This window comes from Crocuta crocuta, unplaced genomic scaffold (assembly GCF_008692635.1).
Source record: "Crocuta crocuta isolate KB4526 unplaced genomic scaffold, BGI_CrCroc_1.0 scaffold334, whole genome shotgun sequence".
NCBI classification, from domain to species: domain Eukaryota; kingdom Metazoa; phylum Chordata; class Mammalia; order Carnivora; family Hyaenidae; genus Crocuta; species Crocuta crocuta.
In genome coordinates this window covers 282,596-298,863 of record NW_027533260.1, presented here as the reverse complement: position 1 = coordinate 298,863, position 16,268 = coordinate 282,596, and the positions used below count along the sequence as shown (strand labels likewise).

Genomic DNA, 16,268 nt, shown 5'->3' with positions numbered 1-16,268 from the left:
ATGATTCCTGTGGCCGCTGCCTCCTATTTCCATGCAGGATGTGCGAGCCCAGAAGACAAGTATCAGTCACTGAGGACTGACAGGATGGCCACCCAGGATCTGGCAGTAGGAGTGATCTTCTTCTTCTTTTTTTCTTTTGTAGTTTATTGTCAAGTTGGTTTCCATATAACACCCGGTGCTCATCCCAACAAGTACCCGCCTCCATGTCCATCTCCCCCCCTTCCCCTCTCTCCCTCCCCCATCAGCACTCAGTTTGTTCTCAGTATTCAGGAGTCTCTTATAGTTTGCCTCGCTCCCTCTCCCCAACTATTTTTCCCCTTCCCCATGATCCTCTGTTAAGTTTCTCCTGTTTCACATATGAGTGAAAACATATGGTATCTGTCCTTCTCTGACTGACTTATTTCACTCAGCATAACACCCTCGAGTACCATCCACGTTGCTACACATGGCCAGATTTCATTCTTTCTCATTGCCATGGCATATTCCATTGTATAGATAAACCACATCTTCTTGATCCATTTGTTAGTTGATGAACATTTAGGCTCTTTCCATGGTTTGGCTATTGTTGAAAGTCCTGCTATGAACATTGGGGTACATGTGCCCCAATGCATTAGCACTTCTGTATCCTTTGGGCAAATCCCTAGCAGTGCTATTCCTGGGTCATAGGGGAGTTCTAGTGTTAATTTTTTGATGAACCACTACACTGTTTTCCAGAGGGGCTGTACCAGTTTACATTCCCACCAACAGTGTAGGAGGGTGCCCATTTCTCCACATCCTCACCAGCATCTATAGTCTCCTGATTATTTTATTTTAACCAAGGAGTGATCTTCTTAGTCCAGACCGTGCTTGGAATCCTGGGGAACTTCTCTCTTCTTTACCTTTATGTCCTCCTTTCTTTGACTGGGTGTAGGCCAAGGCCCACAGATTTGTTTGTCAAGGACCTGATTGTAGCCAACCTTTTGGTCATGGTCTCTTTTGGAATACACCGTACACTGTCATCTTTTGGGTGGTGTCATATCCTCAGTGATTTTGGATGCAAATTTTCCCTCCATGTTCGGGGAGTGTTCAGGGGTGTGTCCATTGGTGGGACCTGCCTCTTGGGTGTCATCATGATCAGCCCCCAGAACTCCCGGTGGGCAGCACTTAAAGGGAAAGCTCTCCAGTGCCTTGTCCCTTCACTTGTCCTGTGCTGGGTCTTGCAGATACTGGTGACTGTCATGTATCCAATGTTTATGAGTAGCCCTTTGAACTACAAAAACATCACAAGCAAAAAAGGTTTTGGATACTGTTCAACTGTTCGTCATAATAAAGCTGAGGACTCATTGTTTGCAGCGTTATCATTCCCTGATGTGTTATTTTTAGGCCTCATGATCTGGTTCAGTGGCTCCATCGTTTTGATCCTGTACAGGCACAAGCAGAGGGTCCAGCACATTCATCTGACCAGTGTGTCCTCCACATCATCCTCTGAGTCCACAGCCACCAAAACCATCCTTCTCTTAGTGAGCACCTTTGTCTACTTTAACACCCTCTTCTCTATTTTTCATATTGTTTTGTCTCTTTTTTATGATCTCAAGTGGTACCTCTTGATCAATAACCTCTTCAGTAATCATTCGGTGTTTTCCAACTGTCAGCCCTTTCTGTTCTTGAGTGGTGACCCCAGGATATCCATGATCTGCTTTCCCTGGTTAAGGAATATAAAGTCCCCTCATCTTATGAGAAATATGTAATTTGAATCTATTTCCATAATATTTGGTTGATAATTTACTCATCCCCCTCAGAATCTCAAGTACAATTATGGAAAGCTAACCCAAGACTGGTAAACAGAACATATTGAGCATTTTCTTCAATGTTAACAAAAAATTATAATAATTGTTATGTAATATAATTATCTTATAAATACTCATGTGATTGAAGTTTTAGTAATGCCTGCCATGGAGGAGTGCAGAATCTGTGCCTTTATAGACACTAGGTCTTGAAACAATCTGGATATTATGGAGAAGACTTTGAGTGTGTAACCTAAATTTGTCACAGTAAAGTTTCCAAAAGTGAAGTAGGCATGGGATTACAGGAAAAGAAGCATGAAAATGGATTAGCATGTGGTTGGTCATCACTGAAACTGAAGAGAATAGTGCTGGAGGGAAAATTCAGCCAGTGAGTAAAGCTTTGGGGAGCCAGTTATAATTGTGGACATGTCATACCAGAGAGGCAGTGCTCAGTCATGTGAAGTATGATGTTACGAGAGCATGGGAGATGAGCTTGTGGAAACATTTTCAGGTAGAAATTGACAGATTGTACTGGAGTGTGTAGTGGACAGCATAGAATTACATTTTAGCTGGTTCTTAACCAATATCCAGTGATTGTGACATTTTTACAAGGCATGAATTCCATGGAATTGATATCTGGAGAAGAAAGATTTTTCCCTCCTTTGTGAAGGTGATTTGGGCATGTTGGCAAGAAAGAGGTTTGGAGGTGCAAACTTGAGTCTCTGAAGTGAAGCTATTAGTTTATGTTGGAGACTTCTACTCAATTTGGAGCCCTGAAGGGAGATCTATTTGAAGGGGAGAGACATGAATCCATTCTGTTTATGTGGATTTTGTGGCTCCTTGATTTCAATTTTCTTAAATTTTTGGAGAGATTTTTATATAGCTTTCTCTGTATTTACATTCTGAAGCTGACATTTTCTATTCAGAACTTTTTAAATAGTTTATTGTCAAGTTGGTTTACATATAACACCCAGTGCTCATCCCAACAAGTGCCCTCCCCCATGCCCATCACCCCCCTTCTTTTCTCCCCCCGCCGCCCTCAGTTTATTCTCAGCATTCAAGCTAACTATTGAGAATTTAATAATTTGAAAAAAAATTTTGACCCAATGGATATATCCATTTTTATAGATTATATATGCAACCTTGTACCACAAATGGAATCCGTGTTTTCAGCTCACATGAGGCACATAAATATTTGCCACATTTTTAGATCACAAAACACGAAGAAGAAAAACATATAAATACATGCCTACCTTCAACTATTGTGTGTAGGGATCTATACGTGTATCTGTATCTGTGTTTATACATATAAATGTAGACTTAGTTATGTTTGTTATCTATCAATTAACATATGGAAAATTGTACATCAAGAACAATTTTAAATAGTACTAGTTATAGTTATGACAAAATTCCAAACGTATGTTATAGTATGTGTATATTGCCATGCTAGTTGTTTGATTGTAAAATTCCATAAAATGTATTTTTAATTTTTATAGTTTAATTCAATGCCTTTGCCATACCTCTTATGAAAAACTCCAGTGAACATAGTAAAAATTGCTTGAGTTTTAAAGTATAAGTAATCCATTCAACTTGAATATAATAATTGATGTATTTGAATGTCAAAGGGGTTTATTTTCTTATTTAATCTATGTTAATTTCTTTTCTATGGATTGCAAAATATAACTTTAATTAATTTATAATTCTACATTATAACTGAACTTCTTTCTTTGAAGTTGTATACTCATTATTTCTCAGTTTTACCTAGAAATTTCAGCATACATTTAAAAGCTAATCACAGTGTCATTTTATTTAATATTATTAAACCCCACCTTTACAATATATGGACAGCTCTAATCTATTTACCATATCCTATTTTTTTGAGGTTGATAAGTATTTGAAGATTTAAACACATGTACTGGTCATAAATGTATTGCTTAACGAAAGTTCACAAAGTAAACACATTTCTGTACTCAGCACCTAGATCAATAAATAGAATATTGTCAGACTTTTGCTCCTTACCAGTCCCTATTTCTCTGGGCCATCTGACATGCATGGCACAACATAGGTCACTTTAGCCAATCTTGCATCTTATATAAAGGAGGTAATAGGGAATTAACTCTTTTGTATTCGCTTTTGTCATTCCTTCAGTTGTTTGTGAATTTATTGCTGCATGCTGTTATTAATTCATTGGCATTGCTGTATAGGGTTCCGTTGTGTGTATGTAAACAATTTATTTAATCATTCTACCATTAATTAGCATATGGGTGGTTTCCAGTTTGTGACTATTAGGAATACCACTGCTATCTAAATGTGGGTGCACATACATATTTCTGTTGGCTATGTAAGTAATGGTGGAATTGGTGGGTGACAGGTTTACAGTTCTGTAGCTTTAGAAGATAGTGCCTAATGGGTTTGGAAAATGCAGTTTCACATCCACCAACGGTGTAAGAGATTTTTGGTTTGTGCACTTCCTTGTCAACAGTTCTGATATTTTTTTCATTTTTCTTTTTGACTTCTGGTTGGAGTATGATGGTACCAAGTAGTGATTTTCTTTTAATTTCCTTGATTACTATGGAAGTTGAGCATCCTTTCACATATTTATTAGACATTGGGCATCCTCTTTTTAAAGTATGTGTTAGTTTCTTTTGACCATTTTTTTGCTGCATTTTTTTTCTTATTGATTTGTAGTAATTCCATATATCTGCTGGACAAGTTTCCTTTGCTGGTCTCTTTCCTTCATGCTCTCTCTGTTTCTCCTGGTCTTTCTGGTGTGTGTTGTGCTTTGATGAGGAGAAAGTCTTAATGTTAATATAACAATTTTCTCCTTTATAGATAATGTTTATTGTTCTGTTCAATAAATTCTTTCCTACTCTAAGATGATGGTTATTCTCCCTTTTTAAAACCTTTACATCACTTTAAAATTTAGGTTGGCAATCCATCCAGAATTGATTTGCTGTATGTTAGGGTAATGTATTCTATTTTCTTCTGATAAGCTAACAAGTTTCAATTCACTGAGAATATGTGATATTGTTCCTTTTATTCATTTGCTCTCACCTCTCCTTGCTCATGCAGGTTGACACCACTGTTCCTTTGGATCTGTCTTTCCTGTGAAGTCTCCTGGTAAATCTGTGTCTCTTCCTGTTCCTTCAGTCTTTCACTGTCCCACAGTGCCATACAACCAAGAGCAGTCTTGGTATCAAAAATCTTTAATGGATCTTTTACTCAATCAGTCATCACCAAATTTTAAAGGGAAAGATGAACCCTACTGGGAAACAATTCTCCATGATCCTCTCAGTGTTGTTGTTGTTGTTGTTGTTGTTGTTTTCCATATCTTGTTTCAGCTTCTGTCCTGGACTAACTTGCAAAGATTTTTGTGTAACAGCCTCTGAGGATGGCAATACTGTCTTTCTTGGGTAAAAGGGTAGATTAACTACCTGGCCAATGTACTAGAGATAATCTTTTTCTCTGAGGCAAATGTTGGGCAGGGGCATTTTTAATTCAACTGAAAAGATGGGTTTTCTGAGCTTAATTTTCTCCAGCTGTGACATGAACCTATGTGTGTGCAGCATCTGCCTGGACCTCTTTGCCTGGCTCCTGTGAGACTTGTGGAAGCAAAAGGAAGAGATGTGAACACAAAGCTCTTGCTGCCTGTTGTGCATGAATAATACTGCCTTTGTCTCTGTCCCTGGCATCTCATGTCTTCTATCAGCATCCGTGCAACTGGCAGGCTAACTTACTGGTGTGTAAATGGGCTAAAAATCTTACACCCTTTACATTTCTTGACAGTCTTAGCAATAAGGATAGGATAGCTAATGAGCCATACAACCACCAGCCTTAGTGTGTTGCCATAGTAGCAGAGGAAACCTAAGTTGATGAGGTAGCTGGGCCTCTCTCAATCTGTGTGGACTGCTATAAGAAAATTCCACAGGCTGCGTACCTTATAAATGAATTCATACCTCACAGTTTTGGAAGCTGAAAATCTGAAATTAGGCTGCCAGTGTGGTTGGCAAGGGCCTTCCTCTGGGTTGCGGCCTTCTTGTGTCCTATCTTCGCAGGGTGGAAGGGATGAGGGAGCTCTCAGGTATCTTTGTAAAGGGCACCCATCCCATTCATGAGGGCAGAGCCTCCCAATCATGTCTCAAAGGCTCCACCTCCAAATGCCATCACCTTGGGGGTTAGGTTTCAATATATGAATTTTGAGAGGACACAACAGACCATAGCAGGACCGTTTGGAACAAGTAAAACAACCTGTTGTTGTTTCTACTGTTAGAATGTAACAGGAATTGCTGTGTTACAGGCTTGTGCTTCCCCATCCCAGAAGTTCCAGGGGGCATTATCCCAGTCAGGGTGAGGTACAGGTAGAGAAGTGTTACTGGGACACACAGCCTTTCATTTGCCCCCAGTGTGTGTGTTTAAGGGCTAAGGATTTAGGTCAACCTCTGATATACCAGGTTTTCATGGTATACTGTCTGTTTGCAAGTTAGAGGCCTCAGTCTCAATTGCCCTGTCTCACCTCTCTGCCAGTAGGCGTGTCTGATACCACCTGATCAAATTCAGAGTCCTGTTTTCCAATGTAAGTACATTAGAACTCTACGGGCAGGTTTACAGTACTCAATGCCTGATGCAGTGAAGGAAAAAACCCTTGTTTCTTTGCCTTCCCATCACCTAAAAGGAGGTCCAGCCCTTACTGGACCTTACTGGTGTATGTAAGATGGCACACGTCTCTGCAAGTGAGTCTGTCATTTGCAGCCTTTGGCAAAGGGAGGCGGCCTCCACCTAGAAGCTCCCCATGGGGTGTGAATTTGGGGCTTCTGTGACACAACTCACAGGTGTGCTCTTTTAAAATAGTAGTGATTACGGCAAAGAAAACAATCAATAAAACTAATAGGCAACTGACGGAATGGGAAAAGATAGTTGCAAATGACATATCAGATGAAGGGCTAGTATCCAAAATCTATAAGGAGNCAGGCAGAGAAGGACAGATACCATATGTTTTCACTTAGAAGTGGATCAAGAGAAACTTAACAGAGAACCATGGGGGAGGAGAAGCGGAAAAATAGTTGAGGAGAGGGAGGGAGGCAAACCATGAGGCTCTTGAATACTGAGAACAAACTGAGGGCTGGTGGGGGTGGGAGAGAGTTCCGGGAAGGGGGGTGATANAGCCTAAGTGTCCATCAACAGACGAATGGATTAAGAAGATGTGGTTTATCTATACAATGGAATACTCCATGGCAATGAGAAAGAATGAAGTCTGGCCATTTGTAGCAACGTGGATGGAACTTGAGGGTGTTATGCTGAGTGAAATAAGTCAGGCAGAGAAGGACAGATACCATATGTTTTCACTTAGAAGTGGATCAAGAGAAACTTAACAGAGAACCATGGGGGAGGAGAAGCGGAAAAATAGTTGAGGAGAGGGAGGGAGGCAAACCATGAGGCTCTTGAATACTGAGAACAAACTGAGGGCTGGTGGGGGTGGGAGAGAGTTCCGGGAAGGGGGGTGATAGGCAAGGAGGAGGGCACTTGTGGGGATGAGCACTGGGTGTTATATGGAAATCAACTTGACAATAAACTATGAAAGAAAAAAAAATAGCAGTGATTAAAAACTAAATTAAATAAATACAGATTTTTTTGAAAGACTGATTCGCTTATTAATGAGCTCTCGTCAACACTGACCCTTAGATGCATTTTGACTATATGCCTTGATATTCCAATTTTGGAATGTGCCAACATGGACTCACTTGTAACAGGGTAGAAAGGGCTCCAAAATTCCCATTTCCCATGGAGAGTGCATATTCAAGAATGAAGGCAAACTCTAGCAACAAGTCAGCTTGACCAGAAAAAGTGGTACCTGTCCCTTCAGAAGACACTTTTAGCTCCATGCTTTGGTGAAAGCCACTGGCGCTAGGAACTCTCAATTGTCTGAGGGTCCCCTAAAAGCATGTCCCTGTTCACTGATAGTTTAGGTAGTCTGAACCCAAATGGTGTCCTCTGGAACTGGGTCAGGTTAGTCTCGGTGCTGGCTCTGCAAATCTGAAATCAGAGGCAGTGGTTTCCTTCACTGGTTAAATGTCAGATTCCTGGGCTGCTGCCAGGGGTCTAGCTGTTGAATGTGTTACTTGGAAAACTATGGATGGCAGATTAAGGACCGCCCTACCTTTCTTGGGCTGTCAACTGTGGAAACCAATTGCATTTTTCAAATTACTTGTCTGGGTCACTCATTCAGATGTACATGGTGAAGCCTGTTCTTTACAGAGACTGCCCAGAATCAAGTTGCTGATTGAGACTGTTTCTGACTTTGAGACGCGTCAGTATATGACACCCTTGTGACCCCACACCCTAGCCTTAGTGAGGTATATTTAAGAAATAAAATTGTATGATATTTATTTATTTAAAAATTTTTAATGTTTTATTTATTTATGAGAGAGAGAGACACAGCGTGAGCAGGGCAGGGTCAGAGGGAGAGGGAGATACAGAATCTGAAACAGGCTCCAGGCTCTGAGCTGGCTGTCAGCACAGAGCCAGATGCGGGGCTTGAACCCACAAACCGTGAGATCATGACCTGAGCCGAAGTCGGACGCCTAACCGACTGAGCCATCCAGGAGCCCCAAAATTGTATGATATTTAAACTGCAGCCTTACCTATGAAGGCCCGTAGTCTCAGTGAGTTGTTGGAGTGGCGGGACGATCCTGCGCACATGCAGGGCAAGGACTGAAATATATAATGCTACCACTGTCTCCGTGTATGAGGAACACTTGCCTAACTGGAGTGGGTAGGGGTGTTTGGAAACGAAGCTTGGGCTCTTCAGATGTGTCCAGGAGTCCTAACTCAGCTTTGCCTCTCAAGGGGGCAGTGAAGGGGTGAGGGGGAAGCATCCCAGGCCTTCCCTTNAAAATGGGGGGGGGAGGCTGTGTTGAGTGAAGCTTAAACAGAGATTAGTTGCTCCCACTCTGTGAGAGGAGGCAGACTCCAGCACATAGTCTCAGTACCAGCCCAGGGATGGAAATTCTGAGACAGAGGCTGGTGAGAGAGAGACTGAGAGACACTGAGGATGGGTTTGGGTGGGGTGATGGTGGTATGTGTTTCAGGGGACTGGATGACCAAGCCTGAAGAGAGGCAGGGAAGGGGAGACATTTATGCAGAGATCTGAGCATTAAAAAGGAACTGCTTTCCAAGTAGAAGAGATAGTTTGGGCATATGCTGTTTGAGGTGAAAAAGCATAATGTCTGGAGAGGGCTCTAATTTTCCAGGACCGCTGAAGCACAAAATGGAGAGTGGAAGACATGCCTAAACATTGCTTAGGAACCAGAACTACACGGGACTTCAGTTTCATTCAGAAAGTAAGGCAAGTCGCCACCTTTCTTTGGGTCTCCGCAAAATGAAGCATAAAACCAAAGGCTCACCCCTGCTCTTCCCTCACAAAGTTGCTGGGAATAGGCTCATCAGCCACCAGAGCCACTGGCTCACAAGCCAAAACCTGCAGACCGTCTTGCTCCCTGCATGACTTCATACAATCCTAGCAACGCCTGCGCGGAAGCTTTGTGCTGGACTCGCCAGAAGGCAGGTTTTGCTGCTTCGATTCCGCCCTTCATTGGCTAGAACCAACTGCTCGTCTGGCCAGTTGTTAGTGGCGACGTAGGCGGGAACAACCTTGGTCGCTAAGATACCGCGTACTTCCGTTTCCTTTCCCTCTCAGTTCTCCTTAGGCAGCCTCATCTCGTCCCTTCGACCAATGGCAGATGGGCAGTGGGCGGGACTTTATTTGTCCGGACCAACGAAATGCGGACTGGCCCGGCGCAGCGCGGCCAATGACCGTGGGCCAGCCCCTGTAAAGTGGCTCGGGCGCCCCCACGCTCGTCTTTCGTCCGCTTTCCATCCCTGCCCCTCCCAGCCCCGGATTCAGCACGGCGCCGGCCGCGGTCTGACAGGAACGGGACGGAGCCAAGATGGCGGCGGCCGACGGCGACGACTCGCTCTATCCCATCGCGGTGCTGATAGACGAGCTCCGCAACGAGGATGTTCAGGTCCGGAGGCCACGGGGAACTTGGGGAACACGGGAAGGGGTAATGGGGGCACGGACGGCCCTTGAGGAGAAGGCTCAATGATCGCTGGGAGTGGCGGAAGGGGCCGCGGCCAATCAGCGTTCAGCTCTCACGTCTTCTGGTCCCAGGACTGGATGCTACGGCGCCCGGGATTGGGTGTCGGGCCACCGGAGGGCGGGAGGCAGGCCAGCCTGGAGGGTCCCGGGCCTGCTGAGTGCGCGCGGCTGCCGGGGTCCCAGGAAGCCTTGACCGGGGAGGGCGTCGGGCCACTGGGTGGGGCAGAGGGAAAGGCTCGGTGATTGGCAGCAGCCCCAGAGTGGCCTCTTGGGGATGGGGAGGGCGCGCGGCTTGTTCGAGTGGGGGAGGGGCGCCTGGCGGGTCGGGACCCGGGTAGGTTTTCCCCTTCATGTGAGATCCGGCGGCTGGGCCTTAGCGCTGTGGGGTAAACTCTCCAAATGGGGCCAGAGAGATGACGGCTGCCTTTCCAATTTCTGCCCTCCCTCCCTCTTCAGTTTTGGTGTAGATTCCCGAAGGGGAGGGGCGGCGAAAACTCCGCTCCCAGGGGGGCAACTAGCTAAATTTAAGAGCGGATTTCGAGGTAGAAATCCACCCCCACCCCACCCCCCGCCTCGCTTTTGGGATCCTGCCGAACTGCGGGTGGGCAGTTTACTAAACGGGCTACCACATTTCTGGTGAGTGGGATGGCGGCCCGGCCGGGCTGGAGAAGGGTCGAGAAGACTACGGACTCCACAGTTTGCCATCCCAGCTCCACCTCCCACCTGCCGTGTGACCTTGCGCACGTTACCTCAGTGCTCTGGGCCCGCGTCCCCTGAAACGTGGGCTAATAATAGTTCAGGCATCCCTGAGTGGTTGTGATGGACTGAAGGAGTTAATACTACAAGTAAAAAAGAACGGTGCCTAGTTGTCATAAGGGCCCAATAAACGTTAGCTACAATTATTGGGAGTAGTAATTGAAGAGGTCTCGTCCTCCCGTTACAGGAGCCACAGTTTATGTCTAAAATTGAGCGGATTGCACTGGACCCATCCTCTGAGTGATCTCGAGGTAGATTGCTCTGGTTCTGGAGTCGGACTGGTTGCTGTTGTACTCCTGGCCTTTCCACTTCTTGCTAATTAACATGGGCAAGTTGGTTAATCTCCTTAAGCCTTGGTTTCCTCTTCTCTCAAATGGAGGTCATTACCTAGTTCATAGGGCTGTTGTGTGAATTCATTTGTTCAGTAAACACCTGCCATGTATCACCTATGGTGCTGAGGATATAATGGTGACATCAGTTGTTAAACCAGAGGCAGATGTGGAACAGCTAAATACATTATTAACACGTGTGACACGTGGGAAGGAAACAACAGGGTATTGTGATAGTGAATCAGTCAGTATTTCCTGAGCCTCTCCTCTGGGTAGGGCATTGTACTAGGCACAGGGACACAGCAAGGGACAAGATGAACAAAAACTACCTGCCTCATGGAGTTTTATGTTGCTGTAGGGGGAAGCAGATTAAATAAAGACAGTTAAGTAAAATGTGTACTATTAAGATGGCAAAAGTGCTTTGGAGAAAAATGAGCAGGGATGGGGAGGACAGGAGAGTGTTACAGGTTCAGATAGAATGGCCAGGGAAGGCCTTATTGAGAAGGGACATTTGAGCAGAGAAGTGAGGAGCAGGCCCCATGGATGTCTGGGGAATAGCATTCAGCTAAAGGAAGCAACTGCACAGGTCCTGAGGCAGGAATGTGTAGTACGTGTTTGGAGAACTGCAGGAAGGCCAGTGTAGCTGGAGCCAAGAGAATGAGCTGTTGGTGTTGGGAGATGAAGATGAAAGGGGCCATGACTCACAAGGCTCTTATGAGCAATCACTTAAACCAGGTGTTCCTGGATCATTGGGCATGACAGAGAAGAATTCTTGAGATATTTTATGGCACAGCTTAGTAAATTTATTTGTTTAAGTAGTATGGGGACAGGACCTTTGGGCAGGGAGAGCTGCACTTTTGCTGTATGAAGCCAGTGGTTATATATGCTTAGTGTTCAAGGGCGAGGGGATGTGCAGGGAGTATTCGATCATGAATGTTTTCTTTGAATTTCTATTCGTAAAATTTTCAGAAGGTTTTTCTAGTGCTTGTCATTTAGCTCGATATTAACTATGGGTGAGATGTACAGGCAGTCATGAGACCCTTTAAGAATGTACCAACCAGCACATATTTGCTCTTTATCGAAACTAGGCAGGCTGTAGGTCAGCCTTCTGGGCTGAAGGTGGACGTTTTCTGCTTCTATCCTTGATCATCACAGGGATTGGCAAATGACCAGGGGTGACCCTTTGTCTATTGATTATGAATAAAGTTTTATTGAAAACACCGACCCATTCGTTTACTTACTGTCCATGGCTGCTTTTGTGACACAGCAGCAGGGTAGAATTGAGTAGTTAGAGACTGTCTGGCCCCCTAAAGCCCCTCCCTGCCTTAAGTGTCCCTCCCCCTCCTTTTTCTCTTTTCCTCTCTCAAAAATAAATAAATAAACTTTGAAGGCTGGGATACAGCAGGGAGTAAAAGAGCAAAACCGCTGCCTTCATAGGATTTACATTCTAGTAGAGGAGGCACAGTGGATAAGAATGTGATGTCAATGGCAGTAATTGTTTATTAGAAAAATAAGGCAAGGACCAGGGAATAGAGCAAGCCCAGGACTGCTTTTTAGGTAGGGTATTTAGGGAGGGTTCTCTGAGGAAGTGATCATGAGCAAGACTTGAATGAATTGGGGGAAGGGAGGACAGTCTGAAAGGTTGGTACAGAGGCCCTGAGGTGGGAGCTGGCTCATTGTGTTTAGAGAACAGCAGGCAGGCCATTGTGGCTAAAGCAGACTGAATGGCCAAGTGGTGAGAGGTGAGGACTAGTCACGAACGAGATCAAGTGAAAGCCTATGGACCAGAGCAAGGGCCCGGGTGAGATTCAGGAGCTGTTGCAAGACTTTGCGTGGAGGAATGACGTGTTTGGACTTAATTCTAAAGGATCCTTGTGGCTGTTTATTAGGGGCTGGGCAGGAACAGATAGACCTGCCGGGGTGCCTTCGCAGAGCAGCCAGGACTGGTGTCGGCACGTACTAGGGAGAAGAGGGTAGATTCCATGTCTCTTGAGGAGGGCTGTTGGGGTTTGCTGGTGGATAGGATGTAATGTGGGTGGTGAAGGGGGAGTTAAGGATGTCTGAGCTTTGAATCCCGGCTTTGCCACTTTGCCTTCCTGTATCCTTGCACCTATTCCTTGTCCTCATTGGGCCTGGATTCCTCATCTGTAGAATGGGGATAATGATGAGGAAGCAGCATCTGCTGTGGAGGGTGCGAAGATGTGGTGGACCTGGCAAGTTACGTGGCTGTTTAGTAGGCACACGGTAAGTGATGACCTCGGTCAGTGGTCGTGGTAGCTTATTGTTTATACTCAGGAAAGTGATGTGCAGACGAGTCCCTTACGTTAGGCCTACCCAGTTCTTGAGAGGCAGAGGCCGGGTTGCAGTATCCACGGGTGCTTGGGACACCATATTACCTACAGCATGGTCCCCTGGCTGAGAGACTGGATCTCTGTTAAACTCCCTCTCAGTCTTCTCATCTATAAAGTGGGAATGATTTTGTCATTTAGGAGTTCATAAGGGTGTTGTGAGGATTCATTAGTGTAGCACATGGAAAATGCTTAGACATTTCTAAGTGCTTGACAAATTCCAAGTGTTTGGTAAGTGTTGGCCAGTAGTAGTCATGGTGGTGCTGAGATTATGAGGGCTTTGTCTGTCAAGGTGAGGTGCTTTGGGTATTTTAAAAAACTATTCTTTTCATGATTAGAACAGTTGTTCTCGACTTGGGGTAACTTCGTTTCCCCAGGAGACAAATGTCAAGATATTTTGGGTGTCACGACCAGTGGGAGAAGTGCGTCTTGCATCTGGTGCAGGGAGGCCAGGGATGCTGCCGAGCATCCCGTGAGGCACAGGACATCTCCCGCCTCAAAGACATCCAGCTCGATTCAGTAGTGCTGAGGTCTAGAACTCCTGACGTGTGCCCAGTAGCATGCTGAGTACTGCGTGTGTGTTACTTGAATCTTCACAAAAGTCATCTGATCTGCTTTAGAAGTTTTCTTTAGTGGTTAAATATCAAATAGCAACATTTTTTCCCTGTTCCTCACCCTCCCTCAGGTTTTGGTGGGGGTAGGAAGTTATTTAAGTATTTTAAACTTTTTCTTATTAATATTTATTTTTGAGAGAGAGAGACACAGAGCACAAGTGGGGGAGAGGCAGAGAAAGAGGGAGAGACAGAATCCAAAGCCCGCTCCAGGCTTCAAGCTGTCAGGACAGAGCCCGAGGTGGGGCTTGAACCCATGAACCGAGAGATCATGACCTGAGCCGAAGTCAGACGCTTAACTGAAGTCAGACGCTTAACTGACTGAGCCACCCAAGTGCCCCTGATTTTAAGTATTTTAAAAGTCAGTCCCAGGCTTCAGACATTTGCTCCCACATACTTTGTTAACCACCTCTAAAACAGTGGATATTTTTATAATCATAGTACCATCATCTGCATCAGTGATTGCTTAGTATCCCCTAAACCTCAGTTCATAACCAGATCTCTATTGCTTCAGAAGTGCCTTGACAATCAGCTGTTTAAATCAGCTGTGAATTTAACTATGAATCTTTACATTTAATAAATAAGGATACTCAGTCGGTGTCCCACAACCTGGTAATTAGCTAGGGGCACTGGGTTTTGGGGCAGCACTCCTTACCACTCAACTGAGCCACTCAGCTGACCAGGATTCGAAATCCACTTTATAGGTTACTCAGTGCTTCTGGGCTTGATTGTCTGTTTAACTGAAATGAGGATAGAAGACAAACAGGCTGGGTTGTGTGGGTTAGCGACCTTACCGTGTAGACCTTGCAGTCACCAGCCACTGTCAGGGACCTTGCAGCGGTGTGCCTCATGTCCATGTCTTAGGAACATAGCCTTATAAGCTTCGACTTCTTTTTGTGGAATGCATGGGGGAGTCACCAGTCCCCCAGACCTTAGAGGTTGCTCTCTGAGAGCTTAAACTGAACAAAGAGAAGTTGTGTAGGATGGTAGTGCAGAACTGGGTGTGAGTTCCAGGTTCTGCCACAGTTCACAGGGCGACCTCTGTGCCCTTCTCTGTACCTTACTTGCCCGTCTGTATACTGAATGCAGGGCTAGCGTCTGCCTCTTGTGTTGCTATTAGTATAGTACGAGAGAGCATGTATAGAGTACCTGGCTGTGTGCCTAGCATATAGGAAGTACTCTGTAAATGGAATAGTTTATATTTATGCTTTTTAGTGTGCCCAGCCCTGTGCTAGGTTCAGGAATCACCATTGGTAACAGTCCTGACCCTTGTCCCAGAGACCAGTCACCTTCCAAACCAGGGGAACAAGCATGTCCATAAATAATCATTGTTCCAGGCCAGCTGCTGCAGGAAGTGTTCACTCTAGTGCTGCAGTTTCTGAGGGGGGAGATCTTACCATTTTTCTCTCCCACGTCCCCCACGAAATGCCAAATACACAAGAGATGTGATAAGAATAACAATAATACTGAGGTGCTTGCTACCTGCCAGACTCCGTCTCTAGGTTTGTCTCATTTGATCATCCCAGAAATCTTGTGAGGTAGGCACTGTTGTAATTCCCACTCTCTAGTGAGGAAACGGAAGCTCCCAGCGCCCAGACTGGCCTGGGGGCCCTTAGCTAATGGGGAAAGCCAGAGTACAAGCTCTTTTGTTACAAAAACAAATTTACATGATACAGAAATAGAGGTTGTGATGCTCCTTTTCATTTTAGCAGTGCTAAGTGATTGCCAGGTAGATGCTTAGTTTTTCATACCCACACACATTGTGTTCCTTTAGGAACGTGATCCTTTATGGAATAAGGAGGCAAGATATATAGACTCTAGGACATGAGAGGAGGTGGACAGACTTCTGTCACTCACTGAGCACTTCCCCAGGCTGAGCTCCTTGCTAAAGTGCACACGTTGCATTGCAGACCCCACTGCCCCATTGCCAGCCACCAGCTGTTGCAGACAGCTCCAGTTTGGAGCACATCCCTCCAAGATCCTTGTTATCGCTGCTTGTACTAACATTTGTATTTCCTTTATTAAGAAAAATTTTAACCCAGCAAATATTTCTTGGGCTCTAACTCCATGCCAGGTGTTGTCCAGGTTCTTGGGGCCCAGGGTGGAGGAGACAGGGTGGGGAAGGACAAGCTGAACAGAGAAGTCTGTGTCAAGAGCGATGAGAGTTCATACATGGAGAATGATGGCCTGCTGTTTTCCCTGGGGGGTCATGTGTGAGGATGTGAGGATCTAGCAGAGTTCTGGGGTGTCTGGAGGGACTGTGTCTCTGGCTGAGGAAACAGCACATCAGCAAATGCAAAGAGCTGGGGGAGAGTTGGGGTGGCGTTGGTGTGTTGTGTTGGTTTATTGTCAAGGAAACCATTGTG

The 16,268-nt window shown here is 45.1% G+C and overlaps 2 protein-coding genes across 2 annotated transcripts in view; both read left to right on the top strand.

The window, feature by feature from the left end:
* Positions 1-1,727, top strand: LOC144217514 (vomeronasal type-1 receptor 4-like). The gene is made up of 2 exons (XM_077747120.1): positions 1-105; positions 816-1,727. The coding sequence occupies exons 1-2, from the start codon at positions 1-3 to the stop codon at positions 1,725-1,727; spliced, it is 1,017 nt and encodes a 338-aa protein (XP_077603246.1).
* Positions 1,728-9,624: 7,897 nt separating this feature from the next.
* PPP2R1A (protein phosphatase 2 scaffold subunit Aalpha) overlaps positions 9,625-16,268 on the top strand; it is a 37,253-nt gene continuing 30,609 nt past the window's right edge. Inside the window, exon 1 of the mRNA XM_077747281.1 lies at positions 9,625-9,784. Within this exon, the coding sequence (XP_077603407.1) occupies positions 9,707-9,784 (78 nt within the window). The 5' untranslated portion in view covers positions 9,625-9,706. The remainder of the gene's footprint in view (positions 9,785-16,268) is intronic.

What these genes read in the sequence shown, in the direction of transcription:
- LOC144217514 (XM_077747120.1), top strand. Translation starts at nt 1, where the DNA reads ATGATTCCTGTGGCCGCTGCCTCCTATTTCCATGCAGGATGTGCGAGC. An exon ending in TGGCCACCCAGGATCTGGCA is followed by an intron (nt 106 to 815) that starts GTAGGAGTGATC and finishes TTTTATTTTAAC; the next exon opens with CAAGGAGTGATCTTCTTAGT.